General features: G+C 43.6%; 1 protein-coding gene across 1 annotated transcript; it reads right to left on the bottom strand.

The window, feature by feature from the left end:
• Positions 1–20,885: 20,885 nt before the first annotated feature.
• Positions 20,886–25,585, bottom strand: FOXL3 (forkhead box L3). Its single transcript, XM_015877032.3, has 3 exons — positions 25,349–25,585; positions 24,505–24,673; positions 20,886–24,153 (listed from the first exon to the last, which is right to left on the bottom strand). Exons 1-3 carry the CDS (start codon positions 25,453–25,455, stop codon positions 23,671–23,673), a joined length of 759 nt encoding a protein of 252 aa, XP_015732518.1. The 5' UTR covers positions 25,456–25,585; the 3' UTR covers positions 20,886–23,670.
• Between the last annotated feature and the right edge of the window lie 614 nt (positions 25,586–26,199).

The following is a 26,199-nucleotide window of genomic DNA, read 5'->3' as shown; positions in this document are numbered from 1 at the left end:
TCTTCCACTCCACATTCCTAGTAATTCCCACAGGTTTACCTCCCTGCTAAATCTCAGGACCTTTTCTTTGTTATATCTGTGTATTTTTTAAATCTCGCATTTACAAGCTGCCCTTTTGGGCACAGGAGCTTGCATTTCTTCATCAACTTTGGAGGATTCTTTCTGAGACACTGAAGAGAAATACCATACAGTTCTGAAGGAGAATGATGCCTGCTTGCTTCAAACAGTGAAAAAGAGCTCTCACTATCCATTTCTGACTATCCATTTCTCCATGGTCATTTTTTGATTGGAACAAAGTGAGTCAAATTAACTCATTGAAGAGGTGCTGCTTTACACATGGGACTAATCCAGAAACCAGGGGAGGGAGCTACTTACTTCCAGGATGTAAATAAAGCTCCATTCATTTAATGGAGTTACACTAACTTACCTCCTCCAAGGATTTTCTCCCATTCTCAGAAGTATCAGATCACAGTAGTGGGTACTTTGGCATGGAGTTAGGGATGCCTGAATATTGTCCCAGGCAGTAAGTGATGATATTAAAAATAAAAGCAAGATCATATTGAACAGGCAAGCCATGATTTTGGTGTTATTCAGTACGTGTAATCTGCGAGATAATAACTGGTTTATTAAAACTATACTAGAACTGGATATTGCAAGTGCTGATACAGTCTGTGTTGTGTCAGCCGGATGACATCCAAGTGGGTAATTCATTTTGTGTCTTGTCAATCCACAGACAGCCTGCTGTTATAGAGCTCCAAAATTGATCTGTTTAACTTTATCATTATCTTAAGAAAGAACCTGAGGAGCTGAACGAAGTGCTGTGAACTCCGTGTCTCCATCCATCATCTTGTCCTCAGGACCTCGCCGTCTTGCTTTCTTGGAACTGGCTCCTGTTCAGAAAGAGATTAAGCAGCAAGTCTTCAAAAGCAAGATAAAAAGCAGAACTATGGTCCGTGCTTGGCTGTGTTCAGCAGCTTCTACCTCCCTTCTTGTGGAGCAAGGAGGAGCAGCTGGAGAAGCCGGGCTCTGCGTGAACAAGGCATGAGGTAGAAGAAATCACAGAGTTGGGAGAACAGCATGCGCTGGCATGCATTCAGTTACAACCGTGTGAACAAGCGGATGTGGTTCAGGGGAAACATGGTAATGAGGTTTATCTGCAGTGCTGTCCCAGTGTAGTTTTCACAGCCATGTCCCCTTGTCCCCACAGGAACTGGCTGGGACAGAGGCTACCAACAATGGGAATAACCAGGCACTGTGCACTATTGGTGTCAGTCTGATCCTCCTTTATTATTTTATCACCATGTTAACTAAATGTATTTACAATAAGGAAGTTCCAATAGATCTAAAAGTTTCCTGCTGCCTGAAATACTTTCTGTCCAATGCAGCTGAGACAAGAATGGAACTATGAGAAACCCCTAAAGAAATCAGTAATTTTTAATGCTCTATGCAATGGCCAATCAGACAAGTTGTTCATTAAGGCCTTGCATGCTGGGAGAAGCTCTAAAACTGAAGACTGCTTTCTGCTTAGCGCTCTTTGATGTATGAAAATGGAAATCTTTTGGAAAGAGTTGCTTCTATCTAATGAATGACCGGAAGTAACGTGCAAAGCAGCCTAACAGCACGCCTAATGATATTTATGCCAGGAAAATATATGGTAGGCCTGATTTCAATGACACACACCTAAATGATGAGGCCTAAGGACAGTTCCAGATGTGAGCACTGGTATGCCCTTGAAGGTCTGTAAGGCAAAATACCCAGGAACTGTTGCTCCTATGAGCGCCATATCAAAGCAAAAAATACTTCAATGCATTAAATGAATAAAGAAATAAGTGCTGGAGCCCAACTCTCACTAGGGAAAAAATTGGACCCCATGGATATCATAAGATTATAGGATCATAGAATCATTAAGGCTGGGAAAGACCTCTAAGATCCCCAAGTCCAACTGTTGACCCATCCCACCATGCCCACTCACCATGGCCCTCAGTGCCATATCTCCATGGCTCTGGAACGCTTCCATGGATGGTGACATTCTCTGCATCTTCTTGGGTGTGTTGTTCAGTTGCCCAAATGACAAATCAAACATCGACTATCTGTAAACAAGTGATAGAAAGTCATTAAATTGCCTCATTATTCTATTTGAATAGCTTCCATTTACTCTCTTCAGCATATTCGTAGCCCTCAGGCTATGAATATAAAAAAGAAAAGATAATTCATTTAAAGTTACAAATAGTGAACAATACTGAGGGATTTGTTCTGCCCCGAGCAAGATGTGAAGACTCCAAACCCTCTGAGGCAAGGGACATCTCCAGAGGTGTCCAAGCTGAGGAGATTCCCATGTCTTCTTGTTCCAAAGGCAGTCTGCAGGCATACCCCAGAGTTTCAGCTCCTACATACTATTTCATCTGTGGTAATTGTTAACTGGCTTAACTGAGGCAGTTTCAGTAAGAGATTCCAGCGCTATTCTTTTCTGGTCCTTCCTGAGTGATTTATATTAATTGTTAAGGAAAACCAATACAAAAATACTGGCCCCTTGAGACTGCAGGCTTTGTGGCAGTGGTAAGTGCAGCACAAATAAGTGGTTGTATATGGCTTAGCAGTAGGCATGCACTCTTACGCAATTCAAGTGGCCATAAGCAGAGCTTTTTCTCTTTCAGTTTAGGGCATCTGTCCAGGAATTACATGTTAAAGGGTTGAGAAATGAAATCCACTGGAGTAACTGATGTGCTGTTGTTGTTGGATTCACGGGGGAAGATTTCAGCCAAGATTCCTCCTCAGACACAGAGATCAATTTAACTGATGGCTCCTTTCTTGGAACCATCGTGCATCAAACATCAAACATTTGAACTGCAAACAGTTTTATCTCCAAAACAGAGCTTGGGACAGCCCGAGCTGCACACATAGGCACAGCAGCTGCAAGGATATGGTTAGTGGAGGTGATGGGCTGGTGGCTGGACTCCAAGGAATGGCAGCAGAAGGTGTTGGACTGATAGACATTTTGCACCACCTCATTTTGCTTCAGTTTTAATTCAATTGCTATTTAAAAATCCAGAGTTGTGAGACATCTCATTTCATCTTAGATACTCCTAGACATTGATAGCAATAGGTGCGACAGCCATCTTTCTAGCCATCATGTGTGTGGCCAGCACCAAAAGAGTGACCAAAGAGGCTGGGCCTCAGTGACAAAACAGAATGTGCTACTCCTGACGCAGATGAGAATGGCTGACAGGAGGGTTCAAGTGCTTTACAGGGGCTTCCCTGCTAAATCTGCACCTGTCTACTCATGCAGTAAATGGAGTGCCTGGAACATATAAATAAACTGCTTCCCGGCAGGTTACTCGAGATGGTGTAGGATGGTATGTTTTTATATCATTCCTTCCAGTCCAGCAGATATGAGCTGATTTAATTGCCAAAGATAAGCAACATCAGGTCTGGTCAGCACGGAGATGAGAAACCTCCAAGAAAAACACAGGTGCTCCAGGAAATGCCACTGCTGATCCAGACAGCGCTGCATGGGGCTTCTGGAGCACGGCTGCAGCAGTAGCAGGTCCTTTGGGAGAGCCATAAATCCCCAGCACTTCCCAGAGGAATGGGGTGTTAACTCCAGTGTGTGTGCTGTCATGTTGTAATTCCTGTTTAAATGAGACGATCCAGCTCTGCACTTCACCTCATGCCATAACTGATGTACCAGCACCCTTGGAGCCCTCTGCCATGGCTGCAACGTGCATCTGTGGGACAAGAGACACCTGGAAACAACACAATGTTCTTAATTATTTGGCTGCACAAAATGCCACCTGCACCCTGTTCCTTGCTGCTCCTGTCCCCCAGGGTCCTCCTGACCCTGCTCTGTCCTGCAGGAGGGGGGAACATCGGCACTGCAATCATTTTTCTGCACAAACAGGAGCTCATTCTTACCTCCCGAAGTGATGTTGCAATGTTGGCCAGTCACCAATAGCAACTGACTCTGGATTTATTCCCCTTTCTTGTTTTGGGAGGGATGGATGGCAGAGTAGTACTTTGGGGATGAAGTCACAATATATTTATTATTATTATTATTATTTTTCTGCTGGCAATTAAGCCAATAGGGAAATAACTGACCTTACTGGAACATTTGGGCAACTCTTATGCTTGGAAATGTACCTCATTTGCTAAAGAAAACTTGCATGTTGCAATTCTCTCAGTTCTGAGAATACAACCTTCTGTGCATTAACAGTTCGCAGAAGCTGCAGTTATACATTTTGGGGAAGGTAGGAGGGGAAGAAAAAAGGAGACATTCAAATCTCAGAATCATCTTTGGTTCTCAAAGATACATGAGGATGAGAAGTGGACGCAGTTTCTATTAAGGCAGCTGTGACAGCTGATCTCTCCAGACAGAAAAATAGATCTATATTATGCCACAAGGTAGACTGAACAGCAGCCTGGTTTATACTTTGAACGGCTTGGGAGCTTCCAGAAAAATCTTCTGTCTCAAACCTTTACTACTATTGCCACCAAGTGGTGAAATCTGACTAAAGGTTCCTCCAGCTGCCACAACAGCTATTTCCTCATTCTGGAGTGTCACGTATGAACTGTGCTCCGGGATATTTAAAGGTGATCATCTGGTGATCATCTCTAACCAGCAATGCCATGGGCACTCAAGCAGCAAAATGCATTTCATGGGGAATCAATGAACCCGAGGATGTGGGGGACACAGTGAGCAGCTGTCCCTATTAATCCCTCCAGTCATGGGGATGTGCCACTAGGCTGCAGAGCTGTAACCCCATCACATGCAATGCTGTGCTGTGCTGTTTGGAAAGCAAGATGTGGGATGGAAGGTAACCTGCTGGGACAGATAGCAGAGCATTTCTCCTGGCAGCTGTCTGCAGAGCTTTAGCACTACTTTGCATCCTCTTAAAGCACATGTAGTAGTGATTTACCGAGAGGAGAAGGGAAGCCAGATGCTTTACTATTATTGGGAGCCCACCGGCCTATATTTAAGCTTCCAAAGCCTGTATTTGTGTTATTTCACAAGTCTGCTTAATGCTGTAGTCAGTGCAGTTCATGTCCCTCTTGGACTCTTACCTATTTACAACCAGGTCTGGTTTCTCCATAACCACCCAGCACAGTTTAGAAAAGAAGTATTTATCGAGCATTAGAGCCATGCACACTTGCCTTCAGTTTTCCTTCCATTTGATGCTGGCTCCTATCTCACCTCTCTTTCCTTAGCCATTTAAACCTGTCAGGTTTCAAGGATTTAAGCTGGGGCACCAATCTTGCTCATCTCCCTCTCATGTGGCAAAGGAACTGTGTTGAGTGCAAGGATGAAAGTATGGCGCGTGGCTCACATTTTCCTGTGCTATAAATTAGGTCTGAGAACAAAACTGTCTGATGTCTGATACTCCTATTCCTGCAGGTGGTTCAGTGCCTCTCCTGTTTGCCCGATTCACAAAGCACCATTTCATGGTTCCCTGGGAGTCTTTTTTGAGTGGGAACTGAGTTCATCCCAAGTTAGTGTCTGTGTTTCATCACCCTCCATCTCCTTCACAGTCCACTTTTAAAAATGAGCAATCTGTGAGGCACCTTCCAGCTGACCCAACTGAGAAAGCAGCATCAACAGAGACGAATCACGCTTACACAGCAATGAGTGTGTTGACTACATCTTGCTTATCAGTAGAGAAAACACTAGGGGTGTGTTTTACACAGACAACATAGAGATGCATATTTCTTCATCCAGCCCACTGCAATGAGCCCCATTTTGAGGAAGCCTTCTCCTCCCTCCTTTGAAAAAAATGTCACTGGAAATCTTGGCTGTGTCACCCTTGGCTTAACTCAGAGCAAACCAAGCTGGGGCCTCCTGTCCTCCTAAACAAAGAGATCCTCCAGGCACCAGCCGAGCTGGGCTGCCACATTCCCACCACCATGGGAACAGCCTGTCCCCTGCTGCCAAACAGCTCAGCGCCTGCCCTCCTGCCCTATAAAGAGTTCAGCATGTGGGAGGAGAAGCCACCGCTGGGTATACGTGGGGGTGTGAAGGACCTGTGGTGCTTCTGAGGCCCAATAGGGAAAAAAACACATTTTTCATTTTGGTTAACCAGATATGTTTTTGTTTGACTTAAAACGCAGTCATATTCAGCCTTTCATTTTCAGGCTATTTATCCTTCTAAGGGCTTGAGAAGTGATTTTTTTATAATGAAAAGAAAACCACTGTTTGCAAAACAAGAAGTCAAAGAGTTGAACTTCAGGAGGCATCAGGAAAAAAAAGAACAGCAAAGTTTTCTTCAGAAAAAAAAATAATGTTTCATATAAGAAACATCGAAGCAGTCTATTTTGAAATTCATTAATTCATTAAAATTCATTAAGGCCGTGCAGCCTGGAGAAGAGAGGGCTCCCTGGAGACCCGAGCGCAGCCTTCAGTGTCTGAAGGGGCTGTAAGAAGGGGACAGACTCTTCAGCAAGATCTGTGGGGTAGGGCAGGGGGAAATGGTTTCAAACTGAAGGAGGGCAGATTTAGATGGGATGTAAGGAAAAAGTTGTTTATGATAGGGGTGGTGAGGCACTGGGTGGCCAGTGAGATGTGATGCCCCATCCCTGTCTGCATTGAGGTCAGGCTGGATGGGGCCCTGAGTACTGATGGATCTGTGGTGTTCCTTCTCAGTACAGGGCAGTCGGACTAAATGACCTTTGAGAGTCCCTTCCAACTCAAACAGTTCTGTATGATTCCTTTTACTTTTTCTTTTTGACCCAAAAGATTTCCGATTAGTTTTTGTCCTGAGTATAGCAACTGACCAGACTGAGAAATGACCAGACTGCAGCACTAATATCTGTGCTATGGATGGTTATAGGTGCAAGGGAGAAAAGGGGACCCTGTGGGGAAAATGAGCCACAGCAGATGGCTTACCTTCCTAACACACAGCTATTGGACCCCAAAGTCACTTTGCTGCCCTCACCTCCCCCCTGTATGCTGACCCTGGTGCCTCTCACAATTCACATCATGTTATAACTTCTGCTAACAAATAACTGTGCTTCTGCTCAAATCATCCCCCAAAGTTTGGGATGGGGGTCGAATATTTTTCTCTTATTTTGCAAGTTGTACCCATGGAACCCTCTGACTGCTTGTAACAGACAGAAAACCCCATCATTCACAGAGAAAGCCTGCAACAACCCTCCTTAGAAGATAATAGGGCTTTAATCACAGCAAGACTCACTCTTTTGAACTGTGCTCATGAGCAAAAAAAAGTCCATGAGGCAAACACAGACTTTGGCACGTGGACATGGAAAAACTTGGGAGCGCTCCATGACTTGGCCTCTTGAGTGCAGACTGAGCTTCTCTCCGTCACTCTGATGGGATTTTTTTACTACAGGGTTTTTTTTTGGTTGTTCCATTGTTGGGAGAGTGGAGATCTCTGACTGCCAGATCCCAAAATGCGTATGGTCTTACTGAGCAGTCAATGGAAACAGCACAGTTTCCCTTTCTATACATGGCCATGAGAGAACCAGCTCCTTCTTCAGCCTGCAGAGAGCTGCCTTTGGGCTGGGCTTTGCACAGGGTGTGCTGGCAGTGGTTGAACTTCATGATGGTTTCCCAGCTTGGGCAGGTAGGGAGATGTCCCTTGAAATTACTGGTGATGTTATCGTGACATCTCAGGGGCACTTCCTGCTCTCAGCAAGGAAATCTGCTAGTGGTGAACCCAGCAGCTATTCCAGCTGAAATAACATCAGGACTTTCCCCTTCAAGAGCTGAACTTCAGCAGTGTGCCTCCAGCACCTTTCCTTCAGCATAACTCACCCTGTTTTTTCAGTAAATATCACTACGTATTAACATCAGCGTGTTTAAGTATGTTAAGCAAACATTACAAGTTCAATGCCACTAAAAGCAAAAAAAAATATAAAAATTTTATCAATAAAAAAGAAAGAAAGAAAGAAATTAGCACTGAAACCATTGCTTGACTTTAAGCTCACTGTTTGCGTCTGGCAGAGCACCAAAGCATCTCATTACCAAGGTCGTGCACTTCGTGAAGTTCCCTGGCACAGTGGGAGAGTTAAAATAATGTATCAGAGTTCCATTTGCTGTGGGGTAATGTTACAGGCACTGTTTGTTTGGTGAGTCTCCGGCCTCCCAGCTAGGAAGGATTCAGCTCTCACGAGTTAAACAGGGTCAGAACTGGTGAGGTGTTGAGATGTGAACGGGGGGAAAGTCTGTGGTCAAGTATTTAATGAGCAAAAAGGAGAAAAATGTGGACGTGAGTCGTTCTGACAGGCTTGTAAATTAACTCGGATTTCTCAGGTGCTTCAGCCAAGAGAAGATGATCGCTAATAACAATAATTCAAAACAGTAATTCACAGCGCTCTGACCTTTGCATTGCAGCGTTCTCATGATGAAGATTTGCTTTGCTTTGATTCCAACTTCTTTTTTTTTTTCTTTTTTTTTTTTTTCTTCTGGAATTTCTATTTAGAGATGGTTCTAAACATGCCTGTGCTTCAAGGAGGGAGGAATAGTGGAAATTAAATATATCATGTTGGTTTTTACTTGGAATGTTTGAAGTGGAATTTTAGATATATGTATTTTTTCAGTTCCAAATGACATATGTTAAAAAATCAGATGGGGTGCCATATTTCAAGGCTGCTCAGGAAACTGAATCCCCTTCTTTCAGCATTTTACATCCAGTTCTGCTGCCCAGGGGTTGTACTCCTGGAGGGCTGATGAGTTGTCCCTGTCCTTACTGGTTCTGTGCTTTGGGAATTAGTCCCTGACACCATGTTATTCAAAGCTGAAGTGCTCCTTCCTAACCAGCATTCATCCCCTGGCTCTTTCTCAGAAAGCACCTTTGCCAACCAAGGTTCAGAGAGTGGGAACTTCACAGTCTTTCTCCAGCATCCTGCTTAGTTTGCACCCTCGGACATTCCTGCCCTTTGGATCTCACTGCTGATCTCATTGTATTTGATGTACAAAAACATCTCACCTATTGGATTTAAGTCCTCATGTGACAATTGCAGCTTCTCTTTATGAGAACGTTGTTTTCAGCTGCCTGGATTTACATGGAAAATATTATTCAGTATGTCCCAATATGTCCTGCATTCTCAGATAGCAAGTGGGCCAAAAAAGGGACCAAAAAACCCAAAACATGGAGAAGGTGTTGGCTTGGGAGGAAAGACTGGAGCAAAAACACGTGTATTTTAAGCAGTCCTTAGGTTCAGTTCTCAAAGTTTTGGATGCTGTAAATCAGGCTCCATTTTTCCTCTGTTCTCTACATGCTACTCACTACACCTAATGAGGCTGTGGTTGTTTGCCTGGAAAAAGCTGCATTTCAATGGCCTTTCATGGTTTTCCAGTTTGTTGAGAGGTGCTAGAACATACCTCAGCACAGTGAGTTTGTATTTCATAATGTCTGTCATGGTAATTTTATTTATACTTGATTAAAGCTCTTGGTGAGGGAGGCTGAATTCATACAAGCCACTCTTGGCTGCTCTGCATTAAAGAGAGGCCAACATTTATGGAAAGCAGAATATGGCAGAAAACTAGGGGATTTGTGGTTACTACAGAACATCCCCATTGTTTTCTTTTCTCTTGAGCTTCCCTCACAGCTTTCCCTCAATGACCAGGTTTGCTTTTGTCTCTTGACAGAATGGCTTGCCAAAGCCATTATTTTCTGATTAATGTCACAGTTTGACAGCACTTTGGGTGGATGGACAGAGCACTTCTCTCTTCTTAACAAGCAAGTGGCCCTGAAATCTCCATGCTAGTCCTGCTGAGGAGAGTGATGCTGCAAAACTGCTGCATTTGCATTGAGTTAAAAGCAAAATCTCTCCTAGGGAAAAAACACCCTCAAGCCCAGAACTTTCTGGCTAGAGTGTTGCCTTGCTTTCTCTTTTGCCTTGCAGAGGTGGATCTGGAGCCAGCTCCCCACCTCCAAGGGCAGCTTGGGAGAGATGGATTCCTATGAGGAGTCCTTTGCACTGTGGGGGCTGCACATAGGAGCTGTAGCTTCTGGCATGTGGGTAAAGGATGGCTTAGATTGGAGGAGACCTTAAAGACCACCCAGTTCCAACCTCCCTGTCATGCAGTACCACCCACTTGATTTTGCTGCCCAGGGTTCCATTCCAACCTGGCCTTGGGCACCTCCAGAAATGGGCCATAAAGGATGTGGTGGGTATTCTAAGTTGCCCCCTCTGGAGGCAGTTCCCTTGGAAGACAGTGGTGAGTTCTGCCCAGTTTTTGTTCATACACAGCTGGGATTTATGGGGGCTCATGAGAGCGGTTGTGTGTATGCACATCCATCATACACCCTGCTAGCAGCAGTGTCCCCTTCTTCCCGGCTGCTCCCACTGCTTGGCCCCTGTTCTGGCACCAAAATGACATCCCGCTCTGCCTCACACACTCCACCACACTGGCTCAAAACCCAACCTCAACAAATGCAAACCAGCAATGCAAAGTGACCCTGCAAGCCCATACTAGCGGCCCTGCTTTTAATCAGAGGATTAGTCTGAAGGAAGAGGAGAGATCCTTGCAGCCCTCCTAATTTTAACCATAGTTAGCGCCTAATTAATGAAACATTTAGCTTGTCTGGGACATGGTTTTTGAGGGGGAGATACCTCAGGCCAATCAGCACTGATGTATTCTGTTTCTCTTGCACTGAGGCAGAGCATTTCTAAGTGATGTGTGTGTGATTGCTTCCAGATTTACAATTTACTTCCATCCTTTTAATGCTGGATTAAAAAAATTACTCCAAAGAAACTGGTTTGGCATAACCTAATTTTCTCATGTGAAACAATTTGCAGACCAGATGACCCCAAACAATGGGAGAGTTTGTCTCAGCCTGGCTGTTCTTGCTGCAGGCAACCTTCCTCTCAGCTGCCCTTCTATAACCAAGTGCGATGACAACAGTCCCTTCCTTAGACTTGTCAACTCTGGCTGGAGACTTCAGTGCTGTTGCCCTCACTAGGCTGCAGTGCTGTCAAGTGAAGAGCATAAAGAACACAGATGGTAGGACTGGATGTGTCTCATGCCAAAAAGAGGACTCAAACTTAAGTGTGAGTTGGGTTTCTTTCCTGCCAAATACCAGACTTTAGAAATTCTGTTAGACTACCCAGGAGATATGGGACATGGAGCTGTTGATAAGGTACAGGTGAACTCAAGAGTTTTTAAAACCTGTCTAATGGAAACTTCAATATCTCAGTTTGGGTAGGATCTCCATCAGAAAAAAATGGTTCACCCAGTAAGTTGTCAATAGGTTTCCACAAGGACTTCTTGTTTGGTGTTTAGAAAAAGAGGAGCTTGAGGTGTGGGAAAGATCCAGCAAACTGTGCCTGCTGTGAAGACAATCAATCCTTTGCTGAGATGTATGCCCATCAGTGTGTGGGAGTTAGCTTGGAATGGAGAACACAATTTCTATAGGGCTAAGGAACTGCTCACTTGCCCTGCCTTCTCCCTTTAATTTGTTTGCTTATTTAATGTGTTCTTCTTGGTTTTCATGCAACATCTCAGATGTTTAAAACTGGGTAAGGAATTCTGCTCCCTGCACAACATCCATGGAGAGAGAGAATGGAACTCAGCAGAGTGCTGCCCTTAATTTGGAATGGCACACAGGTGCATTGCAGTGATTGAGATCATCCAGGGGCTGAAGATGGAGCAAGAGGGAATTTTTCGTCATCCTTAGGTGACTGCTACGGAAGTCTGGTAACATCCACCTTTGGCCAGTCATCATGGGATAAAGTAGAAGCTCTGGGTCCAATAGGGCAGATTTCTTCTCATTGAGAAGAGAAGCCAAGCCAAGCCAAGCCTCTGCCAACTTTCTTCCCCTGTTTGTGTTATCCTCACCATTCATAGAATCTAGTATGACAAGAATGAAGCCAGGACAACTGGAAGGACAACAGGCCTCAGTATTTTATCTGTGTGACAGTTGGTGTGTAGGAGTTCCCAAAAGCTGGTGATTTCAGAGGTCCCTCTCCATCCAATGCTCTATTATTCATGTCCTTGAGGTTTACCCTGATCACATGCCTTTTGGTGTTTGCCTTTGTAGTTTATTTTGCAATGCTTCCAATTACCATCTGAGTAAATGACACTGTGAATATTAATATGACTTTTGTTTATTCCCACAGACAATAGCCGTGCAAATCAGCAGGACTCCACCAATCTGTACTGAAGAGTTTGGAGTTGCTGAAGCATGTGAACTAGTGGCTGTGGAGCAGCTCATTATACACTCATTGTAATTTCATCCTTGCAGGTGAGAAGTACTGAACCTCTGATTATAGAACTGTATATTAGTAGGGTAAATGTAGTTGAAAAATCCATGAAGTATGGTTTTACTTTGGGAGAAAAAACCAAAAGCCTAAAGAAAGCTACAGACAGGGCTTTGACAGAAGGCTGGATTTACTTCAGCCTGAAGATTTGCAAAATAAGTTGTAATGTTTGTCAGAAAGCTTTTCCTGCATGCGGCACTGCGATTCATGTTTGACTGCAATGCTTCAGATTACAAAGACATTTTTCCGCTTCCTTCTCAGGACAGAACATGGAGCCGTGGGAGCTGGTTGGAGGTCAGGGTGGTCTTAATCTCCTGCTGCATCTTTCCTTCCCTTCCCTCTTCCGAGGACCTAATTTAGATAGCCACAGCAGCCTGTCCCCAGGGCTTAGTGAGTGCCAGTGCCCTGCAGAACTCCCACCCTGCCTGCAGAGCCCCTGTATGTTTGATTCATTCCTGCTCTATCCCAAAGCCTTCTGTCTTACTGAAGCCCTTTCATTCTCACTGTATGCCTTGGACCTTCTATGGTGGAACAGGAGGTATTTTCCTGTACTTGATACCCTCTTAATGCAGTGCTCTACTCTGGACCCTTCTCGGCCTGAGCCCGAGCAGATGTTTCAGAGAAGGTTTCATGTGTGTCTGTGAATTGTCTGCCCTGCATTTTCTATACTGGCCAAAATCTGCTGCTGGTGCATGAAATACAACAGGAAAAATACTTGTGAGCTGAGGATGTGGTTCAACTCCTGCAGGCATCTGTATGCTGAGATGAAAAATAGGTACATAAGGATGTGCTTTCTTTTTTGTATGCACGAGCAGACGGCAGAGAAGTGGCAATAAAATCACCTTTTAAATTTTGGATGGCTTAGAGCCATCAAGAGTTCAATGGTTTGTCCACACAGGGCGTGCTGGCTGCATGGACATTTACCATTGCTGAAATAGCTGCCATTGCTGAGCCTTGCAGTGAGCTGTTGCTGCAGAAGGAAGACAAGTGAGGGCACTGTTTAACTGACCATGTCTCGCGTCATCCTGCGCCTTAATCTCACAAAGGTGTTCTGGATGCCTGTTTGGGTCAGCGCCCTTTAGGAATCCAGGGGAAAGCATTCCCACTCATGGCTAAGCTAAATGAAGCAGAAACAAATGACTGTGATCTTCTACCTGAGTGCCTTTAAAGGTCTGCTCCCATGGGCTTCTTGCAGTGATTTCTGTGTTCATCTGTATCACTTGCTATTCTTGAGGAAGAAAGAAGGCATGAGGACTGATCCACTGACCATGCAGTTTTTGAAAGTGCAGAATACTCCCATCATTAGCAATCTCCAGTGGGCTGCCCACCAAAGCACCAGGTAGTAAACATACTCAGTGCCTTCAGTTTGGGGCTAATAGTGACCTGGGAGTGATTCTCCTCTCCTTGAGAACTTTCTTTTTGCAGCTTCCTTGAGTAGATAAAGCACAAAGGGCTGTTCTTATCTGTTTGTATTTTGAGGTTTCATGGCCTGATTCTCATTTGCGCTGAGTGAAGAACTGCATGGCCTCATATTTCTTTCATGAAGAGTGGTGGAAAGAAACATTTTTGTGAGTGACCACAATGATCTTTTCCTTGCTGTTTGGCATCAGTGGCTGTATTCCATTCTGATCTAATTTGTGGCATTTCCTCCTCATATTTGTTGTTTTATATTATGTATTTAAATATGATGTATCCATAATATAGAAAATATGTTCTGTACTTCTCAGTACACACGTCTACAAAGGCTGATTCTTATGCTGTAATTCAAAAAACATGGATCAAAAGCAGAAATTAAAAGGAACAGCAGCCTCAAACATATTTAAGGTAATGGCATACTTTCAGGAGAAACAAGAGCACATTCATTTTCATACCAAGCCCAAGTACAGAGCCCTGGAAGAAGACTTGGATGGTACTATTCACTTGTTTTAAAGTCAGTGATATATTGCAACGGAAACAGGATGAGATATTCAATCTTTATACGACCATATAAATAAAACAGATTACTTAATTTCTTTTAAGTTACAAAGACCTGGACTTGTAACAGGAATCACGTGCATTTGTGAATTTATGAAACAAACATATCACTACCAACACCAAATTACATCTCAATCAATGTTAAAAGGCATCTGACATTTCCCTTTGATTTATGGATTAACCTTTACAGTTAATACAGTCTAGCATTTATTGTTTTCATCAGTTTGTGGTTTGGTAGCAACCCCAGAGCTCATTGCAGGGAACCAACTAAATTAATAGCTTTTCCCACCATGATCAAACAGCAAATGAAAAAGGCCTATTTTGCACTGCTGGTGGATTCTAATATTTAAACAAACCAAATAAACCTTTGGGAAAAACAAAGGAATTTTAGGTCCTGATTCTGGTGAACATAGTTATTTATCTGGGGAAACACGAGAGGTGCCAAAACTGAGGTACACCTCATGACTGGGTTTAAAGTTGGCTAAAAGGCAATGTATTAAAGCTAGGTGATGTGAAATCAGTCCTGAAGTGGCAGCTGGAGGAATACATTTTGTTTGTGGATCAATTTGTAGGCAAAAATTAGAAAGTCTGTATACTTCATTGTCTGTAATGCTCTTTCTTCGTTTCCAAAAAGATTGGGGGATAAGAATGATGGGTAGTTTTGCCAAGTTCTGCTTCCATTAATGGTGTTCAGATGCTGAGAGACTATGTATTGGAATGAGTAAGCATTAAGCAATTATCTGCATCACTTTGTGGAAATAATTCAAATACAAAGCTTTCTTGAATAAAATACAACACTGCCTTTAAATAACTAAGCTGGTCTTCCAAATGACCCTAAATGAGGGCTAATTATTCTAACAAGAAAAACATTATGCAACTTAAATTAATTTTAGTGACGAGAAGTCATTTAACTGGGAACTTTTTTTATTTCAAGCAGCATTTTACACACATTTAATCAACATGAAATTCCCATTAACTTTTGTATTGCAAGCAAAAAGGGATTAGAAGCTGGTTGAGCGTAACACAGCTTGGCTCCACTGGGGCTGCTGAGCAAGGTAGGGAAGGATTGTCCAATTCCAGGTATGGTTCTCTTCCACTTGGTTGGGATCAGAGATAGGCTGAGCCCAAGAGCTTTGAGAAGATGGACAGGCTTTGTTGCATCTGTACAACTTCTGTATTTCTCTTATTTTGTTCCAGACACTTCATGGTAGTGGTGAAATTTCTACTCTATTCTATTTGGAGGAAGGAAAACGTCACTCAGAAGCGTCATTCTTATCATATTTTGGCATATCTGCTTCCTGAATCTCTTAAACACTCATTTTTCATAAGGATCGCCCAAGGTTTTCCAAGTCTTACAAGTCTGGGTTCATTACAGCTAAAGTCTCGTCTGAATTGCAAACATCTGGTATTGCAGAGAGATAGAAAGCCCTATACTTCATCCTTATTACAGTTTATAGTGGCCCCAACAGATGCTACCTCCCCCCTTGGGCAGTGACTGCAGGTAAGGATGTCTGTAATTACGGTACGGTGGTATCTGCCTCATTCACATGCACACCTCTGCCTTGCTGCGGGTGGGCAGGCAGGCACACAGAGCCTTGGGGACTTCTGAAGGAAAAAGGCAAGGAGAACTCATTAGCAGAAGCACTTTTCTCACAGATCACACAAGGAAGGGAAAAACCCATCAACTTTCCCACTTTGGCTGAACTTTCCTCTGGTAAAGGTTGGTCTGTTGTGGAGCCACGATCCATGACAACCCACTTGTTCTCAGCCTCTGTAATGGATGGCCATGGGTCATTACTTCAGGATGGCACTGCGGCTGGATGTGTAGCAAATGCTAACTAACCAGCTGGGCTTGGCATGGGAAAGTTCTCCAAAGGCAAAATCAAAGCTCTGTTTTCACAGAGCTGGAGATATTGAATGCCTCCCTCTCCCAGTACAGCTGGACTGTCTCAAGAAGAGCTAGACTGGATTCTGCATCCAGTTTTGCACCCAGGCAATTTTTGCAGGCTGATTTAATTACCCACTGCAATACCATCATCCCCACTTATAGGGACTCCTCTGTAAACTTCAGTAGTCCTCTTCTCATTTTATTTTTAACTGCCAACAAAGCCTATTTGTGGGTCTTTATGAAATGAACTGAGTGCAAAATTGCCGAAATGGCACAAAGTTTGCTTATGTGGGTGGTAGTGGGAATTAATATGTGACAGAAGTTGGAAAGTTTCTTACGTGTAGCTGGAGGTATATAACATAGGTATGCTTTACTTCATATTGGAAATGAGAAACAAGAAGATAATTCTGAAGAAATGAAATCCAAACCTTCTGTTCTGATCAAAGAATCACAGAACCATAGAATGGGTTGAAAAGGACCACAATGGTCTTCTGGTTTCAAACTCCCTGCTCTGTGCAGGGTCAGCAACCACCAGACCAGGCTGCCCAGAGCCACATCCAGCCTGGCCTTGAATGCCTGCAGGGATGGGGCACCCACAACCTCTTGGGCAACCTGTTCCCTCTGAGTGAAAAATGCTTCTCTTTGTCACAGAAAGCTAAAGCAGAGGCAAAAGAGGTGAAAGCAAATGAGGAGAATATAGAATGTTAATAACACGAGCTTCCTATAGATAGCTAATTTCAAAACAAATGCAGAACTCTCTGTACTGCCTTGCTGATGGGGATGTGAAGGCACAGGAAGAACACGACATGCCCCAAGGCATTGCCCCTGTTAGGGTCAAAATGGACCTGAATCTCTGGAGCCAGAAGGCTTTTTTCATGTGCTGCTCTAGTGTAAAGCCTGAAATACAGAAACAAACTGTTTTCTTGGCTGTATTTTAACAGCAAAAAGTAGAATTTCCTGCTATCTCAGATGAATGCATCATAATCAGAATATGGTTACATCTAATAAAGGAATCCACGTGCCACCACCAGCAATGCTCCTGTTGTAATTGCCTCTAGCTATTGCTACTAGAATTCAGATTGCAATTTCCTTGTACCATATGTCAATATTACTGGATCACAAGTGAGGAAACAGGAAGCCTGATAATCAATTTCAGTAGCTGTACAAGCATTAACTCACAGGTCTGGCAGATGGAAGAACTTTAGCTCCAAGTAATTGCAATCCAGAATTAAGACTGAGATACCAATTTCATGTGTGCCATACCATGTCCATGTACCTATAGAGCCTAGTACACAGAGAATTTGCTTGCTAATAGGATTTTTCCTTACGAGAGGATATAGCAGTTGGGTTTATGTCTCAAGAACAGTGTTTGCTCTCCCAGAGTGAAATGGCAAACATGATGCAGTGTCAGGGTTAGGAGTGAAGATTTCTATCCATTATGGCATGCTCCTTCCTCTAGCTGAGGAAGTCAAGCTGGTGCACCCAGCAACCCAATGCTCTGACAGACTGATGGCACCCTGCTGGGGCCAGCCCTGGTTTCACTTTGTCCCCAGCTCTTCTGCCACAACAGCAAACCTGTCTGCAAGTATATGCTATGTGCTTACTGCCTGCTCTGGTTTCATGCACTGGAAAGCAGGAAGAGTCAAGCTTCATTTTGACTTTAGAACCAGAACTAAAACTCGATTAAAATGTTGCTGCTTGAATTTTAAAGTGTTGTTTTCAGTGACATGATTATGTGACCTACCTTTGTTTGTTATAAATCTAATACCACAAGTTACAGTTCAATGAATTCATATTTTATTTGAATTTTGTGTGTGTGTCTGAAGTAGCCTAAAGCTCTTTGAGAAACAATTGCACAAAACCATACGAGAGCTGCTAATTTATAATCTGCAGCATCACAGCACAACTAGTTTTTCATTTGGTTGAAAGGAAATGGTTACTTAGAACAACAAAGCAAACCATGTGTCCGTAGTTTATATTAAATGCCCTCGGTATTTATTAGGGATACACAATGTATCATCTTGAAAACATTTATTTTCCTGTAATTTCATCAACAGCAAAACAAAATAGAAAGTAATACAGTGTCACTCCCTTGCCAAACTGTAGCAGATTTGGGACAGTTTCCCATTGAAGGAAAATTTGAGATCCCAAGTCTGGGCATGAGCTTAGTGTAACTTGTTTATTTGGATGTGTACACCAGCCCCAAAACAGAGGTGCCATCAGAGAACACACAGAGGTCTTTGCACCGGGAATTCTGTCCCCAGCTGCCAACATCTGGTTTTGCTATGTTCAGCTTTTGGGAACTTCTTCCCTGTTTGTACATATCTTCCATTGAATTCAAGGAGTATTTTGTCTGGCTGAAAGACAGAGCCAAAGAAACCTGTGGAAACAAGCTGCTACTTTGTCTTGAGAGAACACCAAATATCTTATGGCAGGTATTTGGTTTTCTCTACAGTCAACGCAGCATTTAATTTGAACAGTCTCTGGTCCTGGCAACAGTGAATGAAGTTTTGATCACTTGAACCCAAACTCCCACTCATTTCTGGAGATTGAGGATTCAACCTATGAAGCCAGTCCCAGATGTTCCAGTGCAGAATGATGTTATGGGCTGATTGGTGCTAAAATGCCTCCCAGGGCTTACTAATTGCTCATATAGCCCACAGCCTCTGTGAAGATTAAGACAGATTAATTACAAAACACAGCTCATTGCACCTACTATTTTCCACATTCATTTCTGCTTCTTTTTCTCATTCCTATAGAGTCCATGCTGGAAGGAGAAAGTGGCAGCAGAGGATAATGGTGACAGTCAATACTAGCACAGTGTCATGCCTCAAGCTGAAGAGGGGAAAATGGGAAGTAATTTTGATGTAGTAATAAATATCCGTGGCATGAAAACCTCAGAAAGGATTTTCAACTGGAGCAGATGTGCTTGGGACAGATGGCTAATGGTCAGCAGAGCCTTTGGGCTCAAGGGGAAAGTTGATTCCATCCTAATCTTTTTCCTGGGCAAAGAAAAACATGACAGCCTTTCACCATTAGCAGTTCTGGAAACTGCAGCTACAGGGGGCAGTTAGATCCACATACATGGAATTGTAAGGCCAAGTGCTGGTACCAGCAAGCATCCCTGCAATGAAAGGTAGCTCCCATTGCTGCAGAGCATCATCCCCTGCAATGGACTGACAATGAGCGGCATGGAAATACTGATCTCAAAAAGAGAGTTGGTTGGGTTATTGCAACTTCTAGTTTTCCTCTGGCAGTCCTCTGCAAGAGCTTATTTTCAGTTTCATAGTTATGGTGAGAAACATGGGGTGTTTTGATTCCTAATTTAGACTGTTTATCCTGAGAGATTCCAGGATCTTCATTTGAAAGATAAATTCAAACCTTGTTTTTCCTTTGCAGCGTGCATTCCATAACAAAAACATTGCATGCCATACTCTGCTACAAGGGCTTTGGAAGACCTTCATAACCATAAATTTAGGAACTTGTGGAACAGAATGGACTTTGGGATGGAAACAAGCCAGCTGGCCTATCTGGTCAGGTCCATCCCTTCTGTTTGAATTAACAGCTGGATTTCACAGTGGGAGAAATCCTGCAGTTCTTTCTCAGGCAAAATTCTCACAGTTGGATCTGACTCCAACTATTGTAATAGGGTGGGAGGGAGCATAGCTTACTTTGTTATTTTATGTTAGCTCTCTGGGTAAAAGAATTCCAATGTGAGTTCTGTAGGGCTTGGACCTACCCAGATCTTTAATTTAATGACCTGACATGCAATGTGAAGGACATTCCCAGTAGAAGAGAAACAGAGGGCATGCACTAGGATCTTTGTGCCTTGCAGTGCAAACAGCAGCCATGTTTTGGAGAAAGAAGCTGGATGCTGAGGCAGAATAAGGAGGAAGGATCATTTGTTGCTTGAAGGATGCTGTCTTGGAGATGAGTTGCTGACACATTTTGGCAGAGTGCGCGTGCAGAGATGTTGGGTACAAAATGCAGTGTTCATTTTCACACGTGCTGTTTCAGTTCCAAAAACAAATGAACCAAAGTTAATGGGTTTGCAAGGATTTGCACACAGCCCAAGAAACTGAGTCTTTGGAAGTCAAGTTGCTGCAGAGTGACCTGCCATAGTTCCATCCAAATCTTTGATTTGTCATAGGGATCCTTCCTTTAATAGGATAAATAAATACCTGGGATCCCTCAGTAAGACTGAACTTAGTTTGTCTGCAGACAGAAACCTCTCACCTTTTCCCATTGCAAAGGTATTCATGACACTATAAGTACGGGCTTACATTCCCCTTCCAGGCAGCTCCAGCCTTGGGACAGCCAGCATCAGCCCCCAAGGGAAGTACATCTTTTAGGGTTAGGAAATCCAAGACTCCTGAGTTTCCATTTGTAGCTAAGAAGACCCCTGAAAATGAGTTCAGCCAAACACCACTACCATTGCTCATGTTGTCTGCTGTGCACGACCATCCCAGTGATGGCATCAGTGGGGTGCAGACCCCTACCCTCACCCAGCGGAGATGGATGTTCCTATCAGATTTTTCTCTGGTGTTGGCTGTATAGAAGTTGCTGATGGTTTCTAAATGGAGCTGAAGAAATAGCACCAGGCTCAGAGTGCAGGGATAAAAAGAAAAATCTGGACTTTTTCCCCTCTTCCTCAAGAAAAGGTAATTTACGTAAATTTATCCACGACCAGCATATGGCAATAGCTCACAACTTTGTTAATGGAAACCTGGTGATCCATAACACTTGTGTGGGAGACATTTGCTCGGGGGTAATACAATATTAATGTTAATATCAATGATCGATCAGAGGATTTGCAAGAAAGGCATAAAGTATTTAATTATAATTACATTGGGAATGGCTTTGTAATGGCTACGACATTTGAATAAGGTCACGTCTAGCCCTCACCCCTGTTATGTTGTTCTATATTAAATGCCATTCACTTTAAGTGCTGGAAACCTTTCTGGAGTCGTCAGAATATAATACAGTGGGTAAATTGAAATATGTCCCTTCATTTTTTGAAATATGATTGATATCCTTTGCAAAACAAATGTTAACACCTATTGGTACACAAATTTCTTTGATTATATGTTAGAGAAATGCAAGTAAGACAGTCTCTCCTAGCAGGTACTTTACTGTGAGCAGAGGAAATGGCTATTTGTGAATATTAATTCATCTTATTGTAAATGGTTTTGGATCTCCATGGGTATATTTCTGCCTTTCCTAATGCATTTATGCTGCATTGCTTAACAGCCATAATGGTTCCTCCATTGGTCTCAGCAGCCCTCTGTGTTCCTCTGGGTGAGATGTATGCTCGGTAGAAACTTCTGCTGTCATTTAGTTACCTTTTGCAGGAACAAAGACCAAATAGTAAGAAATATTTGCACACTTTGTGGCAATAAAAATATATTTCAAATGTAGTGCTGATGTGTAGAATAACTATTGGACCAACAGCAGCACTATCACATTTAAAGCAATCAAGAAAAGGAGACGAGTGTTAAGAGTGAATACGTAACTGCGGGGTGGAAGCAAGAGGAGCACAAATACCACCATGCATAGGAGTACATGCAAACATTGAAGTACCCATGGGGTCATGCTTCCCACACCTACATACTGCCCTGTGTGCCAAGGGTGCAACGTCTCATCTCTCTTCAGGTGAGAATCCATCCGCCAGTGAGCCTAGAGATTTTCCAACATTGGTGCACATGGCGCATGGGCCAGGTCTAACCCTTCACATTGTGTGTTCAGATGATAGCAGCCAGAATGAGTGTGGATTTGCAGTGAATAGAGAGCTCCCTTTGGAGGCACACTTTGGTCACAAGAAGTCATCCCTCAAAAGCTCGGAACACACACAGCAAAGCAACTTTGACATGATTTTCCATTTGGCCTTTCTTGAAGAAGCAAAAACTTTAGTGTGCCACAGAAGTGCCTGAAGACAGCAAGTTGTCTACTTTTCCACCCCAAAAAACAAGCATTTATTACCAATCAGTGTGAAATATTGCTGATGGTGAATTGTGAGTAAGCGGCAGGACTTCCAGCAGCACAGCTACATACATCATGCATTTTTACAACATTTAAGTGCAGTGATATCGCTCCCTTTCTCAATAACAATATATAAGAATTTATAGTATAAATGTACAATATATATTAGACACAATGTAAAATAACTTAGTGAAATGTCAAAGCTTCTGCATAAAAATTCAAGTCATGCCTGAGCATACCTCTAGAGCAATTTGCTCAGTCTTATCTTGTATACCTTCATTTTGTTCATGTTGCAAAGATAACTTTATCTCTCTACATAACTGCTTAAAACCACCAGAATCCTTGGCTGTTTTTTTGCCTTCCTTAGGCTATTTTTCTGGTTGCCAAGCCAAAACCAAGGCTTTGTGGCATCTCTGCTGATGCTGTCATTCAGTACCAAGAAGTTTCTTATTGGACAACTTACATAAAAACCAGTTCCTAAATGTCATGTAGAGCTCAGCGTTGTCCTTCAGGTTCTGTTCTGAAACATCCCACAGTGTGTAGATGGTGCTGGAATGGCTTTCATTTGGAATGGAGATGGGGAGCTAATGTTGCTCTCCGTACAATCTTCATCTCACCAGCTTTCCTGAAATCCCATCAGGTACCACTTTATCAATTGCTAGCAAGAAGGATCAATATAAATCTTTTTAGTAGGAATATACAACTTGTCTCAGAGCAGGTAGGTGGAATTCTGGCTTTGGCTGACGCAGAATGCAGCTTCTTGCAGCCCCAGGTCTTTCTTCATACTTGTTAAACAAAATGTGACCAAGGGCTTTCCTGCAGCCCTGGAGACATTTGCTGGTAGTGCAAGGGGAGAGGGGAACTTCTGTTTTTAAATGAAGGTATGAGGAGACCCCACACCTCTGTCACATCATCTATTGGTGTCTGCCAGTATTCAACAGCCTCACAACCAGCATTCATGTGGTTAGCCTGAACACAGCTTCTACAGCTGGAACAATTCTGCTCTGAACGTCAACAAAAATATACCTTAAGCACGTATTAACAGCTATATTTGCTAAATAACAATGGATAAAAGCTGTGTTAGTACACAGCAATTTGGGACATGATGCTAAAATCAAAATTCATAGAAGACTGATTTTATGTGATTCATTTTTAAGGAAACAAATCCCCACCCCCAAGCCTTTACATTCTTAGCCAGTGTAAATGGACAGAATGACACCGTTGTGGATCAGCTCAAGAGCTGAGCCATACATTTCAGTGGAATTAACCCAAATTTCCACCAGTGAAAGTGGAATCAAATTCACTTTGTCTCTAAGAAAGCGCTGGGCTGGGGAGCAAGTCTCTTCTGTCAGATTCTGCTTGAAGAAGGAAACTCTTTGTGGTGGTAGATGGTGTCTGTGATAGTTCAGAAAACAAAGCGGGGTTATGATGAATTTCAGCATGGCAAAAACTGATACTGGTGACAGTTATTTGCACTTCAAGCACAGCACAGTTCTTTGGGTACAGATGGAGAAGGGGTAACCCCTTCTGAGTGCTGCTTAGGAGGAGGAGGCAGACGGCTGATGGCAGCGATGGCAGCCTGTACTGCAACCTGGACTTTGATACCACGAATAACTTCACATTGTCCAGAGCTGGAGATTGATCTGCTGGGCCTCCAGTAGGTGATATTTATTTTCTTGCATATTATACTGAGATCTCAGGACAGGCAAAGGGTCGGGGGCTGAAAGAATGTAATCGATGCTGAATTTTATTTCAGAATCCGATTTTGCTAAGGAGGAGCTGCTCAGGCTCTGCCTGCTGGCTGTGCTGTTTGGAGCAAACCCACGGGGCTCCAGTAGTCTTGGTTCTGAGCCAATTCTTTCATGTATGCTTTCAGAAGAGGAAGCACTGTTTAAAGCAGTGTCCGTAGGAGATGTATCAGGGGACGAAGACCCTTTCCCTCTGCTTGATCTCTGCTCTTTATGTTCCTTTTTCATATTCCTTCTCCTCCGTCTTCTCCGGTAATTCCCATTTTCAAAGAGATCCAGCATGGATTCGCATCCCGTTGCAAAGCTCCAATAGTTTCCTTTCCCCTTCTCATTCCCTTCTGTTCTGGGAACCTGTATTTATTTAAAGGCAGTTCAGTATTTGTATGCGTTACAGATGTTGCTGCTTAACATCTGCATTCATTTACATTCAAGAATGGTGTAAACACATATGACAAGACTTTTAAGCCTATTCTGTTTCATTGCATGAATAGGATGCAAACTCTAGCCTCTTCTGTTTGTTATCTATTAGCACGCATCAGACAGGGATATACTCTTTATCTCTGTAATTGACAGCTTAGGGAGATTTAAGTGATTTGTGGCTCAGCTGTTCTTTTGCCTTCCTTCCTAGTGATGAGACTATTCCTGCATAATTTTTTTTAGCCATGCACAGTTTGTAAGTAAATGCACAGTTACAGGTCTTACCTTTACAAAACAACTGTTTAGTGATAAGTTATGCCGGATGGAGTTCTGCCAGGCTCTTTGATTTGATCTGTAGTAAGGAAATTTCTTCATAATGAAGTCATAAATGCCAGAGAGAGTGACTTTATTTGAAGGACTTTGCTGGATGGCCATTGCAATTAAGGCAATGTAGCTGAAAAAAAGGAAAACTTGCAGTTACACCATCACCTAACCCCCACACTCTGTTATTAGGACCACACAGGTCTGTGTGTGTCCATGATTCTGCTTCCAAAAGTTCTCCTTTCCTGCACACTGACCCGAGATGCCCCAGGATGAGCCCTGAGCGTGGTCACTGCAGTAACCAGCACAAGAAGCAGGCAGCACTTCCAAGCAATTGAGTCCCAAAGGGTTAAAGGAAGATCACCCTCCTCACAAACCCCATCAGAAAAGTTTCTGTGAGCCAAAAGGCTGCAGAGATATTCCTCACCAGAGCCTTGCCTGGTCAAGGAATGGACCTCAGCTGCCCCAACAGCACCTACCGCGCATCTTCCCACCACCACACTGAGCACTATCTACATCCCACTCCCCTGCTGGCATGCTGCACGTCTCAGACCTCTTCTCCTGGGGCTCCAGGAGGTCAGAAAAGATCCTTTGAGCTCTGGTGGCTCAGCACTGTGACCCCCACATGAGACAAAACAAACTGTGAGCACTACAAGCACAGGAAGGGGGAAATGTACCCACCATAGACCCAACCCCACCACACACATTTGGGATGAGGAGCCCCACTGCCTCACACACTCCGATCTCACCATCCCACAGCTCAAAAACCCTCCCCAAAGCTGGGGGACTTGGAGAAACTTCCTCTTACCTATACGCCGGTCTGGTGAATTTCTTCTCTTCGTCAGAACTACAGGTAGGATAATCATCGCCATCATAATTAAAGCAGTTATAGGGGTACTGCGTGTTGTCAAACATCGTTCTGCTCCTTACTCAGCTCCCGTGGAGTGAGAGAGATGGAGTGATGTTTCTCAGAGCGTGGGCTCCCTCCTCCCTTCTTCCCTCCCCTCTGTCTGCCTCATTCCCTCTCTCCCCCCTCCTCACTCTCCCTCTCCTCCATACACACACACACTCTCCCTGTTGGGGTGGGGATTGTTTTTGCAATTCTCTCGTCCCAGACAGCCCGTCTGTTAGGATATAATTAATTTATTTTTTATTTTCCTAGGGGGGTGGTGGTGGGGGGTGGTCTGTTACTGTTATTGCTGCTCTCACCCCCAAAGGGGCTGCGGAGCCAGGCTGGAGCTGCTGAGTTGGGGTGATCCATTGCATTGGGCTGTGCCAGCCGGTAGCCGGCAGCTCGCTGGGTGGTCTGGGTTGGAGTGGGGCCACTGTTTCCCCCACCACATCCCAACGTGACAAAAGCAAACAGCATGGTGCTAATAAATCGTGCTTCAAGGTCCCCGCTTGGAAATTCAACTTTGAGAGCGGAGTCCCCCTGCAGCCCCCCAGCCATCCCTCTTTGGCTTTTCTCTCCCCCCAGCAAAGCGGGGTGCCTTCCTTATTTATTTATTTCTGGAAACTCGACGTTCGATGAGCGGACGATCCATTCATTCGTCCCAATCTGCAGTCTATAATGCGGGATAATAGACATAAATTATATTTCCGTGACTAAAGGAAAATGTGTATGTTCAAAGAGAGGAGAACAGAGGGATACGAGGGACT

The sequence above is a fragment of the Coturnix japonica genome, chromosome 13 (assembly GCF_054131305.1).
Source record: "Coturnix japonica strain WE chromosome 13, WE-NBRP24, whole genome shotgun sequence".
Classification (NCBI taxonomy): Eukaryota; Metazoa; Chordata; class Aves; order Galliformes; family Phasianidae; genus Coturnix; species Coturnix japonica.
Note: the sequence above shows the minus strand (reverse complement) of the source record. Positions and strands in the feature narration are given on the sequence as shown.